The sequence below is a fragment of the Solanum tuberosum genome, unplaced genomic scaffold (assembly GCF_000226075.1).
Source record: "Solanum tuberosum cultivar DM 1-3 516 R44 unplaced genomic scaffold, SolTub_3.0 scf00069, whole genome shotgun sequence".
NCBI lineage: Eukaryota > Viridiplantae > Streptophyta > Magnoliopsida > Solanales > Solanaceae > Solanum > Solanum tuberosum.
In genome coordinates this window covers 750,138-770,734 of record NW_006238995.1, presented here as the reverse complement: position 1 = coordinate 770,734, position 20,597 = coordinate 750,138, and the positions used below count along the sequence as shown (strand labels likewise).

General features: G+C 30.8%; 2 protein-coding genes across 2 annotated transcripts; one reads left to right on the top strand and one right to left on the bottom strand.

Annotated features, from left to right (window-relative positions):
* Positions 1-5,551: 5,551 nt before the first annotated feature.
* Positions 5,552-8,032, bottom strand: LOC102601015 (transcription factor bHLH13-like). The gene has a single exon (XM_006345489.2). The coding sequence runs from the start codon at positions 7,536-7,538 to the stop codon at positions 5,802-5,804; it is 1,737 nt and encodes a 578-aa protein (XP_006345551.1). The 5' UTR covers positions 7,539-8,032; the 3' UTR covers positions 5,552-5,801.
* Positions 8,033-12,033: 4,001 nt separating this feature from the next.
* Positions 12,034-13,647, top strand: LOC107060245 (uncharacterized). The gene is made up of 4 exons (XM_015307882.1): positions 12,034-12,358; positions 12,722-12,978; positions 13,077-13,362; positions 13,454-13,647. The coding sequence occupies exons 1-4, from the start codon at positions 12,034-12,036 to the stop codon at positions 13,645-13,647; spliced, it is 1,062 nt and encodes a 353-aa protein (XP_015163368.1).
* Positions 13,648-20,597: the final 6,950 nt, after the last annotated feature.

Here is a 20,597-nt window from a genome sequence, read left to right as displayed (position 1 = left end):
AGGAAAATTGAATTATATATCATAAATAATAATAAAAGAATATTAAATTCAAACAAAAACTTTTTTTTAAAATTCTTAACCAAATTCGCTGCTATAGCAGCGATTTTGAAGAAAAAAAGTTTTTTTTTTTTTTTTGAGAAAATATGCAACGATTTTTATTTTTGTTTTGTTAGAAGCCCTTTTGGTTAATTTTTTTTTTTGATGTGCCGTTTTAGTTTTTTTAAAGAAAAAAGCAGCGATTTTTAATTTAAAAAAATAAAAATTTTTTTTAGACGAAATCGCTGCTAGGGCAGCGATTTTGTCAGAGGATTGCCCTTTTGGTTAGAATAAAAAGTGATGTGCCCTTTTGGAATTTTTGACAATTTTTTTTGCCCTTTAGGCTCCGGACTCTACTTTTCTTCACATGTTTTTTTTTTCATATTCAATAATATACTACTATTACTATAAGTCAACAAAGAATACATGCATTACTTGAAAACTCTATTTTTCTTATAGCTCAACATATATTGCTAGCTAGGTCCATAGGCTATAAACTACTCCATATAGTTTGAAAAATGTTTATGAATTTTCTTCATCACTTTCTCTTCCTTGAAAACTCTATTTTCTAAGCTCACCACGTTTTTGTCATGTGCAATAGATCACTACTACTAAATTGTTTCCCTACTTTTATTTTGAAGAAATTGAAAATTCTTCATATAATTAGAAATTTTGTATTTGTGATGAGACTATTCGTGATACGTGCAGAAGGATCAAAGAACAGTTGCATGCTCGCTCGCTCTCCATGCACTAAATATTAATGTGTACGTTTGTTATTTATATCAAATCAATAAATGCATGGTAAACACAGTGTTTAGTAGTAACTATCATTGGCTCTTTTTTTTTTTTTAACCCATCTTGACCACTTGTGGAATGGAATCTCTTTAAGTCCATATACGTACTATCAAGTAATTAACAGGCCACCACATATTTGACTTTCAATTTCTTCTTAATTAATATATTCAAACAATTCATGATGCACATGTAATCAAATCATACATTAGCAATTTCTACTCAATACAAATTTATCTCTACACAAATCATATTAATTAGAGTCCGATTATATTTGAATTTGCACTGAAAAGTCCGGCACATCAAGAAGTAGTTAAGAGCTCTCTAACAAAAATGATTCCACATTCAAACGTCAGACAAAAATATCTGATTAAGAATAAATTAGCACTTACTACTCTACCTAACCGTACGTACATGTTGGTTATTAATAGGAAATATGGCGTTACATGCGACTTCCTAAAGTTAGAAATAGAGTTGTTCTCTCTTCTTGGAAATGCAAAGCTAAGTTCTAATTAATAACTAATATTTCTTTAGCGTCATTTATATAGAGTGCGGATTATAAATATTCATATTACATATATTAATTATTATCGTTGAATATAATATATCGATAATTATATTATTATTATTAGTAAATAATTATTGCAACAAAAATTATTCGTTGTATAGTGTGGTTTTGAACGCAATGAATTATTTAGATATATAGTAATATAATTTAAGAACGAAACAAGTGGGATAATATTTAACCAACAAAAGGCCAATTAATAGGGATTGATTTGGTGGTGGAGTGGAGTCATCAGTCACTAGAAGTGTGTAGATAGGATATATATTTAATCATTGGATGAAAAACGTTTTACACATAGGAGTACATCGACAACAAAAATATATTTTAGCGGTAAAAAATATACATATTAATTTAATAAAGAGTGATAAATTCTTTATTAGTTGATTGTCATTAGATCTAATGTCCTAAAGACTTTAGGGACATATACAAAGAGTACTAATTACCGTTAAAAATACATATTTAGCGGCAATTAAGCTATTGCTGTTAATTAATTGCCGCTAAAAATCATTTTTGATATAGTAACTAGAGTTACGATAAAATAATAAGTATTCATTCATCTTTAATTATAGATTTCAAATTTGAGCTCTGAATATAAAATTGCTTTTATAAAGAGTAAATTTACCGTGAGACTTTGACGTGAAACCTAATATAATCAAGTCACCATACAATATGCCTGAAGAGTCCAACATGTATCATTCCTATAAGAGATGAGCGATCTTTTTAGTATGATTTGAATTATTCTGATATCTTAAACTAACTTTTGAATTTGAATTACACTTGAGATCTATTATAAATATTGAATGTTCGATGAGGAAAAAAAACATATTCTTAAGGACAACATGCAACCAAATTAAACCTATATTGATACAAAACAAACAAATCAATTCGTCCAAATTCCTATTGACATACATAAAAAAATAAAATCCTTGATGTTTAATTTAGATCATGATCTCTAAATCAATTGCTTTGGACGAAATTACTATTGGGTGTAAATTAAAAAATTAGAAAAAAAAACAATACATATTAAAGTTATATTGTTGGATGAAAAATTAGTACTTTATTGATGTTGATCCCCAAAAATAAAAAAATAAAAAGAAACTATGGTAGTTATTTATAGCTAGGCCTTGAATAATCAATTGTGTATTGTCAAACTTGAATAGTCAACTGCCATCGTTCAATGCATTGTCACTACGGAAAAAATGTTAAATTTTTTTCAAATGTCTAGTGATTATTTTTTTAGATATTTTAATTAAACTGATTAGGAAAGAAAAAAATAGGAATTATATTTTTATATGGAAACATTGAATAGTCAATTGATAAGTATCTCAGTAATTTTAGAGTGTGGAGACTGATTTAACATATTACACGTTTGGATAGAAGAATTAAAAATGAAAATAAGCAATTAAAATATTTGATAAAAAGAAATATCAATAAATATATTTCTATAAAATAACTTACACGTCCTGAAACTAATTATAAGAGATGAGTTAGGTGCAAAAAATTGAATTTCAAATTGATTGAACATCAAATAAATTATCTTTTCAAGTTAATTTTTTTAGTTTTAAATTAGCTAGATATATAATATTAAATTTTAGAAATATAAATTATTTTATGATGAACTTATAAGTTTACAAAATCCCTATTAATCTATAGTCTACCATTAATACAAGTTACCCATTTTGCTTATGATAGTGACTAGTGAGTGCTATAATATTAAAAATGTCAGGTATAATATAGTAATAATAGTTTATTTATTTAACAATTTAAAATTTTAGATAAATTGATCATATACTTTAATATAAAAAAAAAAACACTAATATTTTCTAGCTAGATGTGAAATTTTGATGTTAACTATTTTTTTTCTGAGCGTTTGAATGAGTTGTGAAGATTTTTTTTAGAAATGTTTTTTGTTTTATTTGTTGCAAACAAAATTATTTTTTTCAAAAAAATACTCGTTAAATAAAGAATGGTTTTTTAGGAACAATTTTCTATACAAAATTATATAGCAATGAGTTGTACCTTATCCTTTTAAAAAGGACCTTTGATCACTGCCACATGCTTATTTTTTTGAACTTTTTTATCCAAAATGTTAAGAAATACCTCAACAAACTTTATGGGCAAATGCAGATTGGTAACCTAACATATTGGAATAGCATGAAAGACATAATTGTCCGCTTCCGGTGCACGAAGTATTTCGTGTTTACACATAACTACTTCGTGTTTACACATAACTCGAGTAAGGATCACATTTCAAAAAGTATAATTTAGATAGCCTATTTTGATAGATTAATCCCTTGTTCCTGGCAAAGATCACATCCTAAGGAGTATGATTTCACTGCTCGAACCAGCATGCATTCTAGAGTGTAATTTAGGCATCCTATCCTAACAGAAGTTTGAATATAGTGCCTGAAATTCTTCTCAAATCTCTTTATATGTAGGTCACATAGAGACAACTTTGTCATTACTCAAAACTCCACCTCGAAAACAAGTCAATACAAATACTAATTACCATTATTATCCAATTAACCTTTTCTAATTCCTTAGTAAAATATAGTTAATTTATGAACAAAGTAGTCCTTACCCCCATGACCCCACTCTCTATCTCATCAAATGAGACCTCCATTATTTTCCTTTTGTTGCTATCTTAGATTAGGTTTTATAGCTATTGTACTGATGTCTAATTAGGAATCTGAATGAATATAGCACTAGAAGAAGAAACTCACATGAATCTTTTTCTTTGTTTTTCTATTTTTTGTATTATTGCATGCATGGTATTTAGATTTTAGATTTCCCTTTCTTTCAAATAGATTTATGTCCATGTTTTCTAGACATTATTTAAGAGATTTTTTACTCTAAGAAGTCGTTTGGTGTGAGATATAAGGTATAATAATCTCAGTATAACATATAAGATTATTTTAACTCACATTTGATTGGAGGTGTTAGGTAGTCCTTGATTCCTAATTGTCTCACCATTTTTGCTATAGTGATGGGATAAATTATTCATATACATGATGAAATAACTTATCTCGAGATGACTTGTTCCCAACCAAATGACCCTTAAGGGTGTGTATGATACGAAGGAAAATGTTTTACTAGATTTTTTATTTCTTGAAAAAACAAGTAGATTTCATATAGTTATTTTTTTAGTATTTGATAACTAAGCAAATGAACAGTATCCAAGAGCATTTATACAGAATTCAGAAAACATTATGTAAGTGGGATGTGATGGAGAGTGGGGATTACGGATTAGGATGGTTAAGGGGTGAAGGTTAAGGACGTTAAATGGGTGATGAGAAGACAATAAACTTGAAATATCACTTCTGAATCTTGTTTTCCCTATTTTCAAAAGCAACTTGATTTCCGAAAGAAAATATTTTTAACCAGCCGGCATATAGTGCTCTTAAATGTGCCATTAAAAGAAAGCTCACTAGAAAAAGTTTGAAAAACGCACATAAACAGTAGTAGTTTAATAATTAAAGATGGCTATAAATGACAAACCTATACTAATTATGGTCATATTCTAAACGTTTATGAAATTACTTTTTCACTTTTTCCTCGTTGAAAAAACTATAAAAAAATTTCCAACTTCCACCACCCACACTTTCACATGCTTTTGGCATGTTTAATGAAACCATTTACATGCCACTTACTTTTCCACCCTAAATTACAAAAAAAAAAAGGTCTTTTTTTTCTAATGGTGAGGCCAAAACTAACTTACACACATCTTGACTATATTCTTCCCCAACACAAATATCTACCAAGACTTAAACAAATGAGAATACATTGGGTCGCCTAAGGGGCACGTAGAATACCAAAGGGAGTTATTCGTCTTCAAGCAAGTTTCAATACTACCATTCTTTTAATATCATCAAGAATCATAAGACCATAATAACCAACATTTCTCAAAAAGGATATAGATTAGGTTCAAGATCTCTAGGCACATGAATGTCGCTCAAACTCTCAAAACAAGTTGTCACACTCGTGTCAAATCCTCCAAAAAAAAATGCACTAACTTTTGAAAGATCTGAGATGCAACTGTCGATATTTTTGAAGAGTGAAGCAACATAACATGTTACTTGATTAGCTTCATGCTAGACTAGCAAAAAACCTGGACTTAAGATTCTAGAGAAGTAACTCAAGAACACTAATAACACCAAGTAACAATATGAAAAAACTAGCATAAGCAAAAGAGATTTAAGCTTACAAAGCGATTCATCTAGCTTTCTTTTGACAAACATGTATACTATAAACAGATATAGGAAAGAATTGCCGCTACTTTGTCAATAGCTAGTTATTTTCTCTATTCCTAGACTGAACTGTTGTATACCAAAACCTTTGCAGAAACAAAGAAATGTAATGTCGACTAAAATGATATTGCCTTTGTTATCCTACGGATCGATGAGAATGTCTAGAGAGAGTTTGATTCACCAGAAAATGCAGCCATTAACTTTTCCTTCGTTAGCTGTTCCGATCCACTGGACTTGACCACAAATGTATGATATACTGTATCATTCCCCACGGCAAGTTTTGACTCAAGAACGCTGACCTGTGTCTCTTTGAACGCTTCAACGATTTTTGCTACAGGATGGGTTCCCAATGGGCAACTAGCTCTTACAATGACTTCATCACTGGCAGCTTCAATGTTGATATCAGCTGCATCCACAGAGGTGCTTCCTAGCCTTTCCAGCTCATTTTCCGTGTCCCTGATCCTCTTCTGCATGTCAGTGATGTGAGCAATGGCATCTCCTAAGAGGGAAGCTTTGTCCATTTTGGAAATATTTGGAACAACAGCTCGTAATGCATAGAACCGCTGGTTCAGCTTTTCCCTCCGTTGCCTCTCAGCTTCTACATGATTGAGGGGCTCTTCCCTACCATTGGCTGGTTTTCTTCCACGCTTTCGAGGCCTCCTTTCATCAGCTGGTCCTGCATGGTTTTCCTTACATGAAACTTCAACATCTGAATGCTCGGATTCAACAGTGGGCACTGGAGAAACAACGGGTCTTGAGTGGGTGAAATCTATTTGCATTCTACCAGGCTTTTGATGCTGGAGGCTATTTAACCGGAGCTCTTCCCTTCCACCATTGACAAACTCTCGTAAGTTGTTTGGTGGTGCCTGAGGACTATAGAGCTCCACCGAGTTCCCTGGCTTCACATTACCAAATGAAGCCCATGCTACGGGGCGTACACCATTTTGTGTATTTATGATGGGAGCCCTGTTTCCATTTCTGTACATTTCCAGTGGCCTATCCACCGGTTTCCTGACAGCAAGTTTTTCCCTAAACTCGGTAGAACCAGATTTTAAATTCTGCCCAAAAATCTTAGGATTTCCCTTTGACTGCTCAAAAGGAAAAGAGCTGGGAAACATAGAATTGCTTCCATTTTTTTTCTCAGCTACATCTGCTACAGATGCTGCTTGCTTAGCCCTAACTTGAGCCAAAAACGACGAGAAGCAAGATTTTATTGAATGTACAAGCTCCAAACTTTCTGGTATAGTTCGTACAGATCCCAATTCCACAACCCCTATATCAGTTGGGATCAAAACAACTGTTTGCATACCAGCAGACTTCATCAGAAAAGATCTGGAACAATAATCTACAGACGACCTCATAATATCTGATAACCACACATGTTTACCAGCACTAAAACACTTCCCCGGACCACCTTGCCCTCGAGGAAACGAAAAGTACATTGAAGCAAGAAAGAACATTTCAGTATCGGTGACTTTATCCAATCCAAACACATAGTTATCTTCATCTGTTCCACCAAAAAACATATGCAACTTCTGAAGAACCCTTTTCCTCATTCTTTGTTGAGCCTCATCAGCGAGGCGTAGATTAAGAATCCTAGTAAGTTCAGATTCCTCTCCTTCCCTAGCTTCCCTACAACAACCATCTCCCCATCCTAACACCAACTCCCCCAACTTAGACCGCGAAATCTGCCAAAAAATGGCGTAATTCCAACTAAAATTACTTGCATTCGGACGTTCCACAAGATCTGACAGCTTATTCTGCAAATTCTCATCACTCCCCATTGCCATTAAAGAACATTCAGCAGAAACTAAACTAGACATCAAGTAATCAAAAGCTTTTGTTCCTAATACAGCTGCCACCATAGTCTTATCCTCATCACTCCACAACATAGTCATTTCTAACAAAACCCCAGATGCTAAAAACTTCAACTCTCCTCCAATTTGATATAAACCCCACAAAAAATTCAAAAAAAAAAACACAATCTCTTTTCAATCAAATCCAAAACAAAACCTATCTCAATCCTCAAAAAAGATTCAATCTTTCTTCTTTAAATACCCAAAATTCAACAACCCCACATTCAGATCTCAAAATCTTGAAACCCCAAGTAACCATTAACTATATAAACACAAAATACCCAGAAAGTATATAAACTTTGATATAAAAATGAACATAAAAAGAGAAACAAACCAGTTTTTGCAGTTCAAGAAGCAGTGGAGCAAGCAAAAACTCTTATCACCTTATGAGGAATTTGAAATCCTCAAACTAAAAAATTCAAATTTGCTCAAACATCTTTTTTTTTTTATCTTTGCAAAGAAAAGAGGGAAGATAGGAGATTGGAGAAGAGGGCAATAAGGGTATGTTTCTTCTAAATCCAAACTGCTTGTTGTATAAACTATGGTTTTAGGTTTTTAAAGAGTTAAATAGATAACCATGGTTGGGCTTGTATTAAGAATGTGTTTCGATGGGCTTATAACTCGTGACTTATAAACATAACACTCGTGACTTATAATACTAATTTATGATTTTTTATAATTATTTAAAAGTTGTAAAAGTACTTAAAACCACATAAAATTAAATCAAACAAGGTTTAAGTCATAAAAGCTTTTAACTTATTTTTATTATTTTTAATTTAAATTATATTATTTGTATGAGAAACAGTCGGCATGCCTTTTCTGTGAGAGTATTTATTTAAAAAGAGAATAAAAGGGATTTTATTTAATGAGGAAAAGGAGAAGTTTCACTTTGACACGTTTTGTAAGATGGGATGACACAAACATGTGCACCCACATTTATGGCGTGTGTATTTTACTTTTTGGGAGTTAACTTTTCAATTAAATTCGAGTTATTTAGTTAGTGATTCAAATTTTATATTTTATAATTTAATTATTAAATTTGTTCAAATTTTAAAGATTAATCTTTTAAAATTGGATTGATCGTTAAATTTTATCATATTTTAATAATGTGTGCAGTTTATTTTTTTGAGCAATTTTTTCAATTAAATTCGAGTTTGGTTAGTTATTATGAGACTTATTCTTAAAATAATTTTTAAAGATATATTTAATTATTAAATTTGTTAAAATTTTAAATATTAATCTTTTAAAATTTGATTGATCGTTAAATTTGATCATATTTGAATAATGTGTGCATTTTATTTTTTTGAGCAATTTTTCAATTAAATTCGAGTTTGATTAGTGATTATAAGACTTATTCTTAAAATAATTTTGAGTAAAAAATTTATTAGATTTTAAAGATTTACTTTTTCAAAATTTGTTTGATCATTTAGTTTGATGTGTGCATTTTAATTGTTTGAGCAACTCTTCAATCAAATTTGAGTCATTTACTTAGTGATTATTGGTTATGAACCAGATTTTAACTTATTTTCTAAATACATTCGATCATTAAATTTGATCAGTTTTTTTAAAAAAAATATGACAATTAAATTTGAACGGTATGTGTATTTTCCTTCTTTGAGCAACTATTCAAGCAAATATGAGTTATTTGATAAGTAACCATAGGTTATGAATTAGACTTTAAAGACTTAACTTTTAAAATATGTTTGATAGTTAAATTTGATCATATTTTAAAGATTTTTCTTTTAAAATCTATTTGATCATTAAATTTGATTAGATTTGAACTAAATGTGCATTTTACTTTTTGGGCAACTCTTCAATCAAATTCAAGTCATTTAGTTAGTAATCATATGTCATGAATCAATATTTAAATACTATCTTTTAAAATCTCTTTGATTAGATTTGAGTGACATGTGCATTTTTCTTCTTTGAGCAACTCTTCAATCAAGTTCGAGCCATGTAGTTTTAGTGTTTGTAACTACATATTTCATTGTTAATCAAAAGACAACTGCACGGAATCTTGATTTTTTTAAAATACGTTGCAAATTAAATTCAAGATGATATGACAAAATTTTTAAAATTTGAATTTGATCCAAGCTCACGTCATTCCATCACAACAGACATTTTTTCGTTATGGCACCGCTGCGTAGTAATTGCATGGTTGTTGTAGCGGGCTGACGAGAGAATCCTAGAAAACACGGGTTTTATTTTTTTACTCTTATTGTTCAATTGAAAAAAGATAAGGGTTACTCCAAAAACCCTTCTATGGTGCTCCAAGCTTGGGAACAATGGAAATGGAGGATTACAATGCAAAAGGGGTTGAGATTCGTTGAGATTCACCTCCACAAAATTAGAAGTTCGTGTTTAGATTTCTTCAACAATTTCTTGGGGTCCAGATTGGCTAGGCTTAACTGAGTAGTTAAATCTATTTCTGATTGCTTAATACATTGTAAATTTAAGAAGAAATTTCATACATAGGCCTCAAGCACAGAGTCTAAGCGAATAAATGCATTTATTAATTGTTGGTTAGGATTGCATGGTACTTGATTAGTGAATAATGACCTTATGAGAGTTATTGGATGTTATCCTAGGGATGGTAACCTATGCGTCTATGAGCTTAAATTTGTATAGGAAGAGTCTTCTCAGATAGGTGATGGTTGAATTTGTTTCTCATTTACGTTATGTGTGCATATTAATTATTTCGGTAGTATCACTTGTACAACATGTGGTTAGGGAAATGAAAAAGGATGAAATTGAAATGTTATCTTATTGTCAATCTCATGCAATGAACTTGTAATATTTGTTAGTGTTTTACATGTGTGATTGTGATTATGTGATGTGTGATTCTTGGTTGGCTTGGGTACCATGTCTGATACATATTATCGATTGGCTCAGATACCATGCTTATTACAAGATATCTCTAGGTTAGCTTGGGTACGATGTTTGATACATATGATCGATTGGCTCGGGCAAAGGAGGATTTACGTTGAACTAATGGGGGTTCATCCGAACCCCCATCGTCAAAAATTTACACTATATATATACGATTAAATTTTTAATGTATGTGTATATATATAATATTGAACCCCCTGAAAATACACCAAAGGCGTAGCTCAGTGGCGTTGGGGGTTCAAGAATTCGCGATGTTGCACGCGAGGTCGCGTGTTCGAATCCGGACGGAGGCGATAGGGAATTTAGGATTTATTAGTTTAATCCCTAATTACAAAGTCAAATATTAAAAAACCCTTTTCTTCTTTTAGGATTTTTCCACGTTTTATTTTTTCATCGTCTCTTCCTTACTGCCGTGAACGTTATTGGTTGCTTCTTGTCAATGTTGGCTGCTACTTGTCGTTGTTGCTTGCTCCTTCTGTTGGATTGGTCGTTATTGAAAACTTGATCTATCCGCAATCGTTTCTTTCATCTTCATTAATAACTACTTCAATAAGTTTTTGGTTCCCTTTTTTCTTACTAGATTTCTATATACCGTATTTCGTTATTTCTTGATGTGCTTTCTTGTAGTTGGCTGATTTATTGATATCATTGAAGTTTCAATTTTTTTGTTTGCCTAATTTTGTATATTTTCTTAATCTAAAATTGGAGGGATAGAAAAATATAATTTAATAATCAAATAACCATTGCTTAAGCTTTTTGGTTTTGGTCCTTATTGTGTGTGTGCTTTTTTTTTTTAATAGTTCTTATTGTGTGTTTAATTCTCTTAAATTCTAACTAAATTTTTACTTTACAATTCAGTCTTAATATTCAATGAAGAAGTATTTCATCCTGTATCAAAATCAAGTTTAGCCTCTCATAGTCATAGTCAATCTAACCAAGAAGAAAATGTCAACCATTCAGAAGTACCATCACATTCTTCTCAAGAATTTGATTTGATTACTTTAATGTTTGATCCTGGTGAAAGAACTCCAATATTGAATTACCATTCAAATCATCGTGATGTTATTAGAAGAGCATACCTTGTGAATGGTCCTTGTCAACCTCGCTTGGAGGTGCATGAGTACCTTCAAACAAATATTTCTGGAGCAATGCGTCGTTTTAATCATGAATGATTTGATAATATATATCATGATTGGTTGGAGTATAGTGTTAGTAAAGATGCAACCTATTGTTTGTATTGCTATCTATTTAAAGATCATAACATTAATCAAGGTGGAGGTCAAGTATTTTCATGTACAGGATTTAAGAATTGGAATAAAAAGAGTGGTCTTAACAAGCATATTGGTCTGCCGAATAGCCCACATAATCGATCAAAAAAAAATGTCAAGATTTACTACGACAACAACAGTCTATTCAATCTGTATTTGAGAGGCAATCTAATCAAATTCAACATGAATATTATATCCGCTTAAGTGTTTCGGTTGATGTAGTAAGACTTCTCATAATTCAATGACTCGTATTTCGAGGTCATGATGAATCTAAATCATCACTTAGTAGGGATAATTTTCTTCAGATTTTCTCATGGTATGCAAAAAAGCGTGATAAAATTCGTGATTATGTACTTGAACATGCCCCTCAAAATGATCAAATGACTTCTCCAATAATTCAAAAAGATATTGTGACTGCATGCAAGATAGAACCAATTAAAGTTATTCTAGAGGAACTAAATGGTGACTACTTTGCCTTACTAGTTGATGAATCTTTTGATATTTCACGCAAAGAGCAAATGGCTATTATATTACAATATGTTGATAGACTGGGATTTGTGATGGAGCGACTTATTGACATTATTCATATTCAAGATACTAGTGCAGTATCCCTGAAAGAGGCAATTGTTAATTTACTTGCTCAACATTCTTTGAGTCCATCAAGTGTGCATGGACAATGTTACGATGGGAAAAGCAATATACAAGGTGAGGTCAATTGACTTAAAATGTTGATTAGGCAAGAAAGTAGATCGGCTCATTCTATACATTGTTTTGCTCATCAACTTCAACTAACTCTTGTTGGGGTCTCTAAAAAGTGTGTTGAAGTGGAAAAACTTGTAGTATTGGTATAAAATATTTTTAATGTATTGGGATCTTCTTTTAAGCGTATGTATGACTTATGAGATTCTTAAAAAGTAGCAATTCAAGATGCATTAGATATGGGTGAACTGACAACTGGTAGGGGCTTGAATAAACAACTTGGTCTTTCAAAAGCTTGTGATACTTGTTGGGGATCTCATTATAAATCCTTTAACAATTTTATTCTTATGTTTGGCTCTATTCTTGAAGTTCTTGAATTACTTGCTCTTGATGCACGAAGTATGGATGAAAGAGCCAAGGCAACAGGACATCTTGAATCTTGTCAAACATTTGAGGTTGTGTTCATGTTGCATTTGATGAGAGATGTATTAGCAATCACAAATGAGCTCAATAAATGCTTACAAAGAAAGAAGCAAGATGTTGCAAATGCCATGCTACTTGTTGAAGTAGCAAAGAAAAGGTTGCAAGTTTTAAGGGATGATGAATGGAATTCTCTTATTGCTAAGGTATTTATATTTGTACCAAAATGAAATTTTGATACCTAACTTTGAGGAGCCATATGTTAGCTCTTTAAGATCACGGCGAAGACTTGCTCACTATACAGTCACATCATTACTGTGTTGAAGTGTTTTGCAATATTATTGATTGGCAACTTCAAGAGCTTAATGATCGTTTTAATGAGGTAGCTACTGATTTGCTCCATGGAATTGCTTGTTTGACTCCAATTAACTCTTTCTCAAGTTTTGACAGCAAAAAAATAATGAGGATGGCTAAATTATATCCAGATGATTTTGATGAATTTAATATAGATACTCTTGAGAATCAACTTGCAAGTTACATTGTTGATGTTTGTGATGTTGATGAAAGGTTCTCTGATCTAAATGGACTTTGTGATCTTTCCAAAAGATTAGTCCAAATAAAAAAAACATTCAAATTATTCTTTGGTGTTCCGCTTAGTGAAATTTTCTCTACTTCTACCAGTTGCCAGTGCATCCGTTGAAAGAGCTTTCTCGGCAATGAAGTTTATCAAGAATGACTTGCGAAGTCAAATGAGTGGTGATTTTTTTAGTGGTTGTTTGGTGCCTTTTGTAGATAAAGATGTATTTGATAGTATTCCTAATGATGCTATAATTAAGACATTTCAAGATATGAAAACTCGTAAAGTACAATTGTAATGATCTATTTAAGTTTCTAGATATATGTGCTCTAAATTATTTTATTTTTATCCGACCCATTTATATCCGATTCGACCCATTTATTTGTGGATATTATTTACGTGATTAATTTTTTTTTGAACTCCCTTGATGAAAATCCTCCCTCCGCCACTGGGCTCGGGTATCACACTTGGTACATATTATCAATTTGTTCAAGTACCACGTCAGTTATAGCATATCTATCGATTGGCTCGGATACCACTCCTAATATATGTTATATAACATTGGCTGGATATTATGCCTGCTACATGTTTGATTGTTCATCTGCATGTTCGTTCTATGAGTGAATCAGGTTTTACTCTTCATAATATAATTATTACATGTTGATCCATGGCAAGAACTTTGTGTTTAAGTGTTGAAGGGTTCTTGTGAAGACCAAGATTGTATCGCCTTGACGTTATGATAATTATTAAGTATTATCCTAGGATTGGTAACCTATGAGTAACTAGACTCTGAGTTGAAAATTGTATAAGAAGACTCGTTTCGGGTAGGTGATGGTAGATTTTATTTTCCGTTTACATTGTATGTATATGTCAACGACTTCGGTAGTATTACTTGTACAATACGTGGTTATTAGGGAGATGAGAAGGATTAAACTGAAATGATAGCTTGGTGATGATCTCATGCAATGAACTTGTCCTATTTGATTGTGTTTTACAAATGTGATTGTACTCATTGTGATTGTGTGTTGTGTGATACTCGGTTGACTCAGGTACCACACATGGTACATATTATTAATTGGTTTGTGTACCACATCTAGTACTGAATATCTCTCAATTGGCTCAGGTTATACAACGCCTGGTGCATATTATTGATTGGCTCGATTACCATGTCTGGTACTTGATATCTCTTAATTGACTCGGATATTACGTGTGGTACATATTATCGATTGACTTGAATACCATGTCTGATGTGAAATATTTATCGATTGATCCGGATATCACGTCTGGTATTGGTTCAATATCGATCGAATCGGATACCACAAGTGGTACATGTTTTATTGTTCATATGTGTTCGTTCTATGAGTGAATCGAATTTTACACTTCGTATTATATTTGTTACATGTTGATCCATGAATGCTGAAAATTTTGTGTTTAAATGTTTGAAGAGGTTTATGTGAAGACTTGGATTGTAGTTTAAACACCATAGGTAATATTTTAGGGATCCTGGATAGTCCAAACTACTTGAAAATTTTGTAGACCGGTTATTGTTGGCACAAGATCCTAATTGAGGATAGTAGACCGGTTAACAAAGTTAGTGGTAGATTTGGATTCATGAATGGAAATAATAGGGGAGTGCTAAAGTTGGTAGAGTGAGTAGTTTCAAAAAATCTTTATGTGATAAAAGGGTTAGGCTATGATGAGATAGGAGGGTGGAATGGTCTAGATGGTGGAGTTGACAGCGGAAATGAGGTGGGTTGACTTGAGTTGGAATGTATGAATTCAAAGGTAGTATTACATGATAGCAGGGGTGGTGATTCAATGATTGAAATTATAATTATATTTTTAAGTTTCACGTTTCCTTTGATTATTTACATGATATTATATGGTGGATTCGAGTTGATAGATGATGCCTATCATTACGTGTTATTTGTTATGTACTACTCTTGTTATGCCACTTGGCATAGTCTAGTTGCAGTATTAGTGAGGTTTCTTAAGTGAAGACGACGATGATCTCCGACAATTTTTACGTCTCTTTCTGTTGGAGTTGTGTATTATTATTTTCAGATATTGCATTCTCTTAGAAGCTCTTGTACATGTTTAGATTAGTTCTAAGGAGGATTCTGTGTATTTTCAGGGACATTTTATTGTTATAAGAATTAAAAGTCATTTTGTATTTAAAACAACGTGATAAATTGAATTTTGCTTACTTCCGTGGTCTTAATGTTTATCTAGGTGTTAGAGGGAGTGTTGCATGTCCCGATAAGTTGGAGCGTGACAATGTTTGACGATAGTTGAGACTTTCTCTTAACTGGACTTTATATTTTTTTTCTAAGTGAGATTCACATCCAAATACTAATTCAAATTTTCAAAAATCACATTTTGTAATTTAAATATAAAAAATCTAATTTTTTTTTTCAAAATCTATGATAAAATAAAAGATTTTCAATTCGGAATATACATACTTTTTCTCCTAAAATATGTAAAGGACATTTACTCTACCCTCTAAATCTAATTATGCTACAATTGTATGACAAAAATTAATTTTGAAATAAATAATATATAATATTATATATAACAATAAATCATGTGGTGCAATAGAGACAATAAATAAATGAAATTTTTTTCATTCTTTTTTTAATTTAATTTTTCGTTCAATATCCGGTACTCGTATTAGAGTTGGATTAACACAGATTCTTATTGTGAAAGGTATATTAGGGGAAACGAACCCCACCAAGATTTTTCTTATACTAGAGCTCGAAATTAAGACTTCTGATTAAGAAAAAAGCAATTCGCTTCAATGCACCACGTTTTTATGATAATCTTAAATTAAAAAGTAATTTATACTTTTTAAATTTAAAGATAATTTTTTGTTGATAATTATTACTGTTAAACTATATCCCCAACATAAAATACATCCTCAAATTATTTTTCTTAACATAAAACATTCCTCAATTATTTAAAATTTGACAACTTTCATACTTTTGTTAAAATTTGTCAAAAATTAACAAATTCTTCATAAAAACATGTACAGTTCACACTACTCTCAACAAAGCTCCCTAAATCACCCTCAATAAACCAATTTTGTTCATTCTACATACATCTAAAATAAAATATTGTGATTTTTTTTTATCAACAACGTTTTGCATTGTCTTCCTTTTAATTAACAATTTTGTTTTTATTTACTTTTCATTTTGATTTTATATCAAAAAATTATCCGTTGAAATGTTTTCTTCTCATTGAATCTGCAAAAAGTGGTGTCGATCGGAGACTTTTACTTCTAATAATGGAAAACGAAACTTGAGTACTAGAGATCAAAGTTAGCTGAATCTTGATTACCCCAACTATCAGTTTGTCCCAAAAAAATATTGATCTAACGACATTTTGACTTTGCAAGATGAAGATGATGTAAAATTAAGCTCCAACTCCATTCAATTGGTAAAGGAGAAAAGCAGATCATGTCTCCTCATAGACTCACACCGTCCTAACTTTTTTTTTTTTTAAAGAGCAAACAATGGTCTCAAAAAAATTATTAATTTTTGGAAGCTTTTTCCAACAAGTAATAAAATTATAGATTTTTTTTTATGAGAATAGTATGAATTACATATGTTTTGTGTGGAATTCACTAATTTTTTGACAAATTTTAATAGAGGGATGGAAGTTGTTAAGTTTTAAATACTTGGAGGATGTTTTTTGTTAAGAAAAATAATTTAAGGATGTAGTTTAAGTTGAGGGTATAGTTTAAGGATGTTTTTAGCCAAAAAACTAGCTCTTAATTTGGCAACAAAACAAACTCATAGTGATGTTATTCAATCTAAAATTTATTTACTAGGTTAACCAAATATTTATAAGATTGAGATCAAAGTAAAATAATTAATTCAAGTCTAATTGATTTTTTTATTATACAAAATTTATAAAAATAATGTGATAGTACTACAAATCAATTAATCAAACTACAATAATAAAGAGGGAAAGAGAAGAGTGATTCTTATTAATTGAGGTGTGTTTATCATGAGTCAATAATAGTATGTATCATGTTTCTACTATTTGAAGTTGAAATGATTAGTTGCACCTAAGTGTGAGTGTGTATCATGTTTCTCCTATTGACTCCACCTCAATTTTGAAATGAGAACAAAATTTAACATCATATTTCTTGATTAACATTTATAAGAAAAACTTACTAAATTATTTATGTGTTAGTTCTTTAATTTCAATGTTTAATTGAAGGAAGTAACTATCTACATGTCTTCATCAAAATTTTAAATGCATTCAGTAATTGTGCCTTCTTTTCTTAGAGAGTATAAAAAAACTATCAGAAGTTATATCATATGACATGGTTATTTGTTTGATATCTTTTTTTTAGTGCTGTTTTTTTTTAAAAATATAGATAAAAAGAGGGAAACTATATAAATTGAACTCATTCGGTAAAATATTTATCTAAATTGGACCTAATTCAATATATTTATTCTGATTGGAGCCACGACTCAAACTATTTATCCAATTGCCTTCTTGTTCTATTCACTGAATCGCGACTTTTTCATCCTTGATACCATCAGAGTATATAATAGAGTCTGATGGTATCAAATAATAATTGGACAGTTTTTCACTACACTGTATGTTCCTCTCTGATGGCATCAGAGTATATATATACTCTAATGGTATCAAAGAGTAATTGAGTATCCAACTCCTTGCTAAACTTCATTTGATTGTTCTGTGCATCTAAATCAGGTTCTTTAAAATTTCTACACATTTGCTTCATTCACAAAATTTCCAAATGTTATGATTTTGAAAATTAGGTTTATTCAGATATTATTATTGATCTTGCAAGGAGAGTTGTTTCGGATAACTATGAGGAAAGTTTTAAGAAATTATAATTTTTAATTGTATATTTATTAATATTTTGTTCTTGTGATTTCTTAAGAATATGTTTCATTTTTTTCAACAAAATAAAAAGGTTGGGGGTGCAAATCTACTACTAATATATAAGTGTGGATAATCACACAACACTCCATCAACATGTATGTACCATCATTCGGACAATTTTGCCATTTTAGTTGCTTCTATCTCAACCGTTAAATATGTGCTTCTCTAATTAACACGTAAAGAACAACAATTAAATTGTATGCAATTTTTTTTACTCTTTGCCGCTAAATACTATGCCAACCACTTCAATTTTTTTTACAGTTTTGTGGTTCATTTACATATCATTGATCATTTATTTTGAACCTTCTGCATTTTAATTTGTTTATTTTATTTCTCTTTTTAGCATGTTATATATTTAAAAATTACGTAAAAAGTATTATAAATTAGAATAGTTAACAACTTTAAATGTCTAAAAGTCATACATAGAAAATAACATGTATTCTTTTAAAATTACGTAAAAAGTACTATAAATTATAATAATTAACAACTTAAAATATTTAAAATACATATAAAAATGATTGATTTTTATAATTCTTTATATGCCACATAAATTGGAACGAAGAGAGTAATATATATTATTTGAAAACTACGTAAGAATTATAAATTACAATAATTAACAACTTAAAATTATTTTAAACAAAATAAACTCCTAATAAAATTAATTTGTTTTATAAAAATAAAATAATATAATCCTTTTTATGTAAACAATTTTTAATAGAGTAAAATAAATTCAATTAACCGAATAAATGATATAAAAATAATTAGTCAAATAACTAAATAGTTAATTATATTAAATATATATAGCAAAATCATAAAAAAAAAATTATAATAAGAAAATTCTCATAAATGTTTAATAAAAGTTTTAGGATTTCATTGTGTATGGAGCAAATTACATTCTATCCCTACTCTTTTTCAATTTAAAAAAATCCCCTAAAATTGTTGTCATCTGGATACATCACATTCTTCGGATACATCACATTTGATACATTATACAACTAGTTTGTTGAGATTAAAAGAGAAAATCAAACTGATGTCAATCTCTCCAAAAAATAATTGCTTCAAACAATTCAAATTTTCTTCTCTCAAATCTCTCCCAAATCGTAATAGAATTAAAAAAATCGACAATTTTATATAGTTATGTATCATATAAAAAAACTATGAAATGATATACATTGATTTATTTATAAAACAGTGTTGCAGATATTTAACAACATGTGATACATCACAATATCTGATATAACAATATACATAACAAAGTTATGTTTCATATACATAACTGTGAATATGATACAAACTGATTTTGTTATAAAATATTGGTGTTTATGTATCAACAATAATATTTGACAGTGTCTACATATGCATAGTCTTCTACTAGTTGAATAAGGCTGGGTGTATGTATCAGTAGTAAAAGATAATGAAACTTGTAATAGTTGTGTAAACGACATGTTCCTGTCGTTATAGAAAAGTCAATGGGGAAAGAATTGGGGCTAGAAAATTTTTGAGTAGTAACTTTGGATTTCCTAGCCTAGTCCAAATTTGGACGAAATCAGAGTTAGTGAGGTCTAGAAAAATCTGGTAACAAATGAGAGATCTAATTATGATTTTGATCACATGAATAGATAGCTAAGACGTTAAGGAATCCGTACGACTTTATGGAATTGAATTCGGGTGAGTAGAACTTCCGAAACTGATTTTAGCGTGAAAGGGTATTTTCTGAGTGTCATGGGATGAAGGCGTGTTGTGAAATGGGGGTTTGGAATTCTTAATTTTGCTCACTGGTTCCGTGCAAGCCGTTAGGGCGGGATTTATCCCGTCAGGGCGGGGCAGCTATGGCAGGACAAACGCGACTTAAGTCGGAAATAAAACCCTAAAAAAGTTTTATTCTGTACTTTTCGACTTCGAGAGCTAAGGAACTACCCCAAGGGTTTTCTTGACAGTTTTCCATGATTCTTGAGGCTAAAGGTAAGGTTTTCACTCCCCGAATCTTTTCGATCCGTATAACTTAGTTTCTTGGGTACTTATCGGTAGGGGAGGGTTTTGATATGTGATTTATGGTGAAAGAAACCCTAACCTGGGTATGTGGATCAAGGGTTTGGGCCTAGGGTTGATAATGTTGATTATAATCCAGGTAATTAGGCCTCGTTTATTGATCCTTGCGTTAATTGTATATTTTTAGACCACGAACAAATAGAAAGAATCTGGAAATGGAAGATTCAAGTGCCTTAGGGGATTCAAGCTTGGATTCGAGGTAAGTGATGGTTATGATTTCATGTTGGTATGATTTATGTTTGTAATTGCTCATTATAATGCATGTATGTATGCGAATGT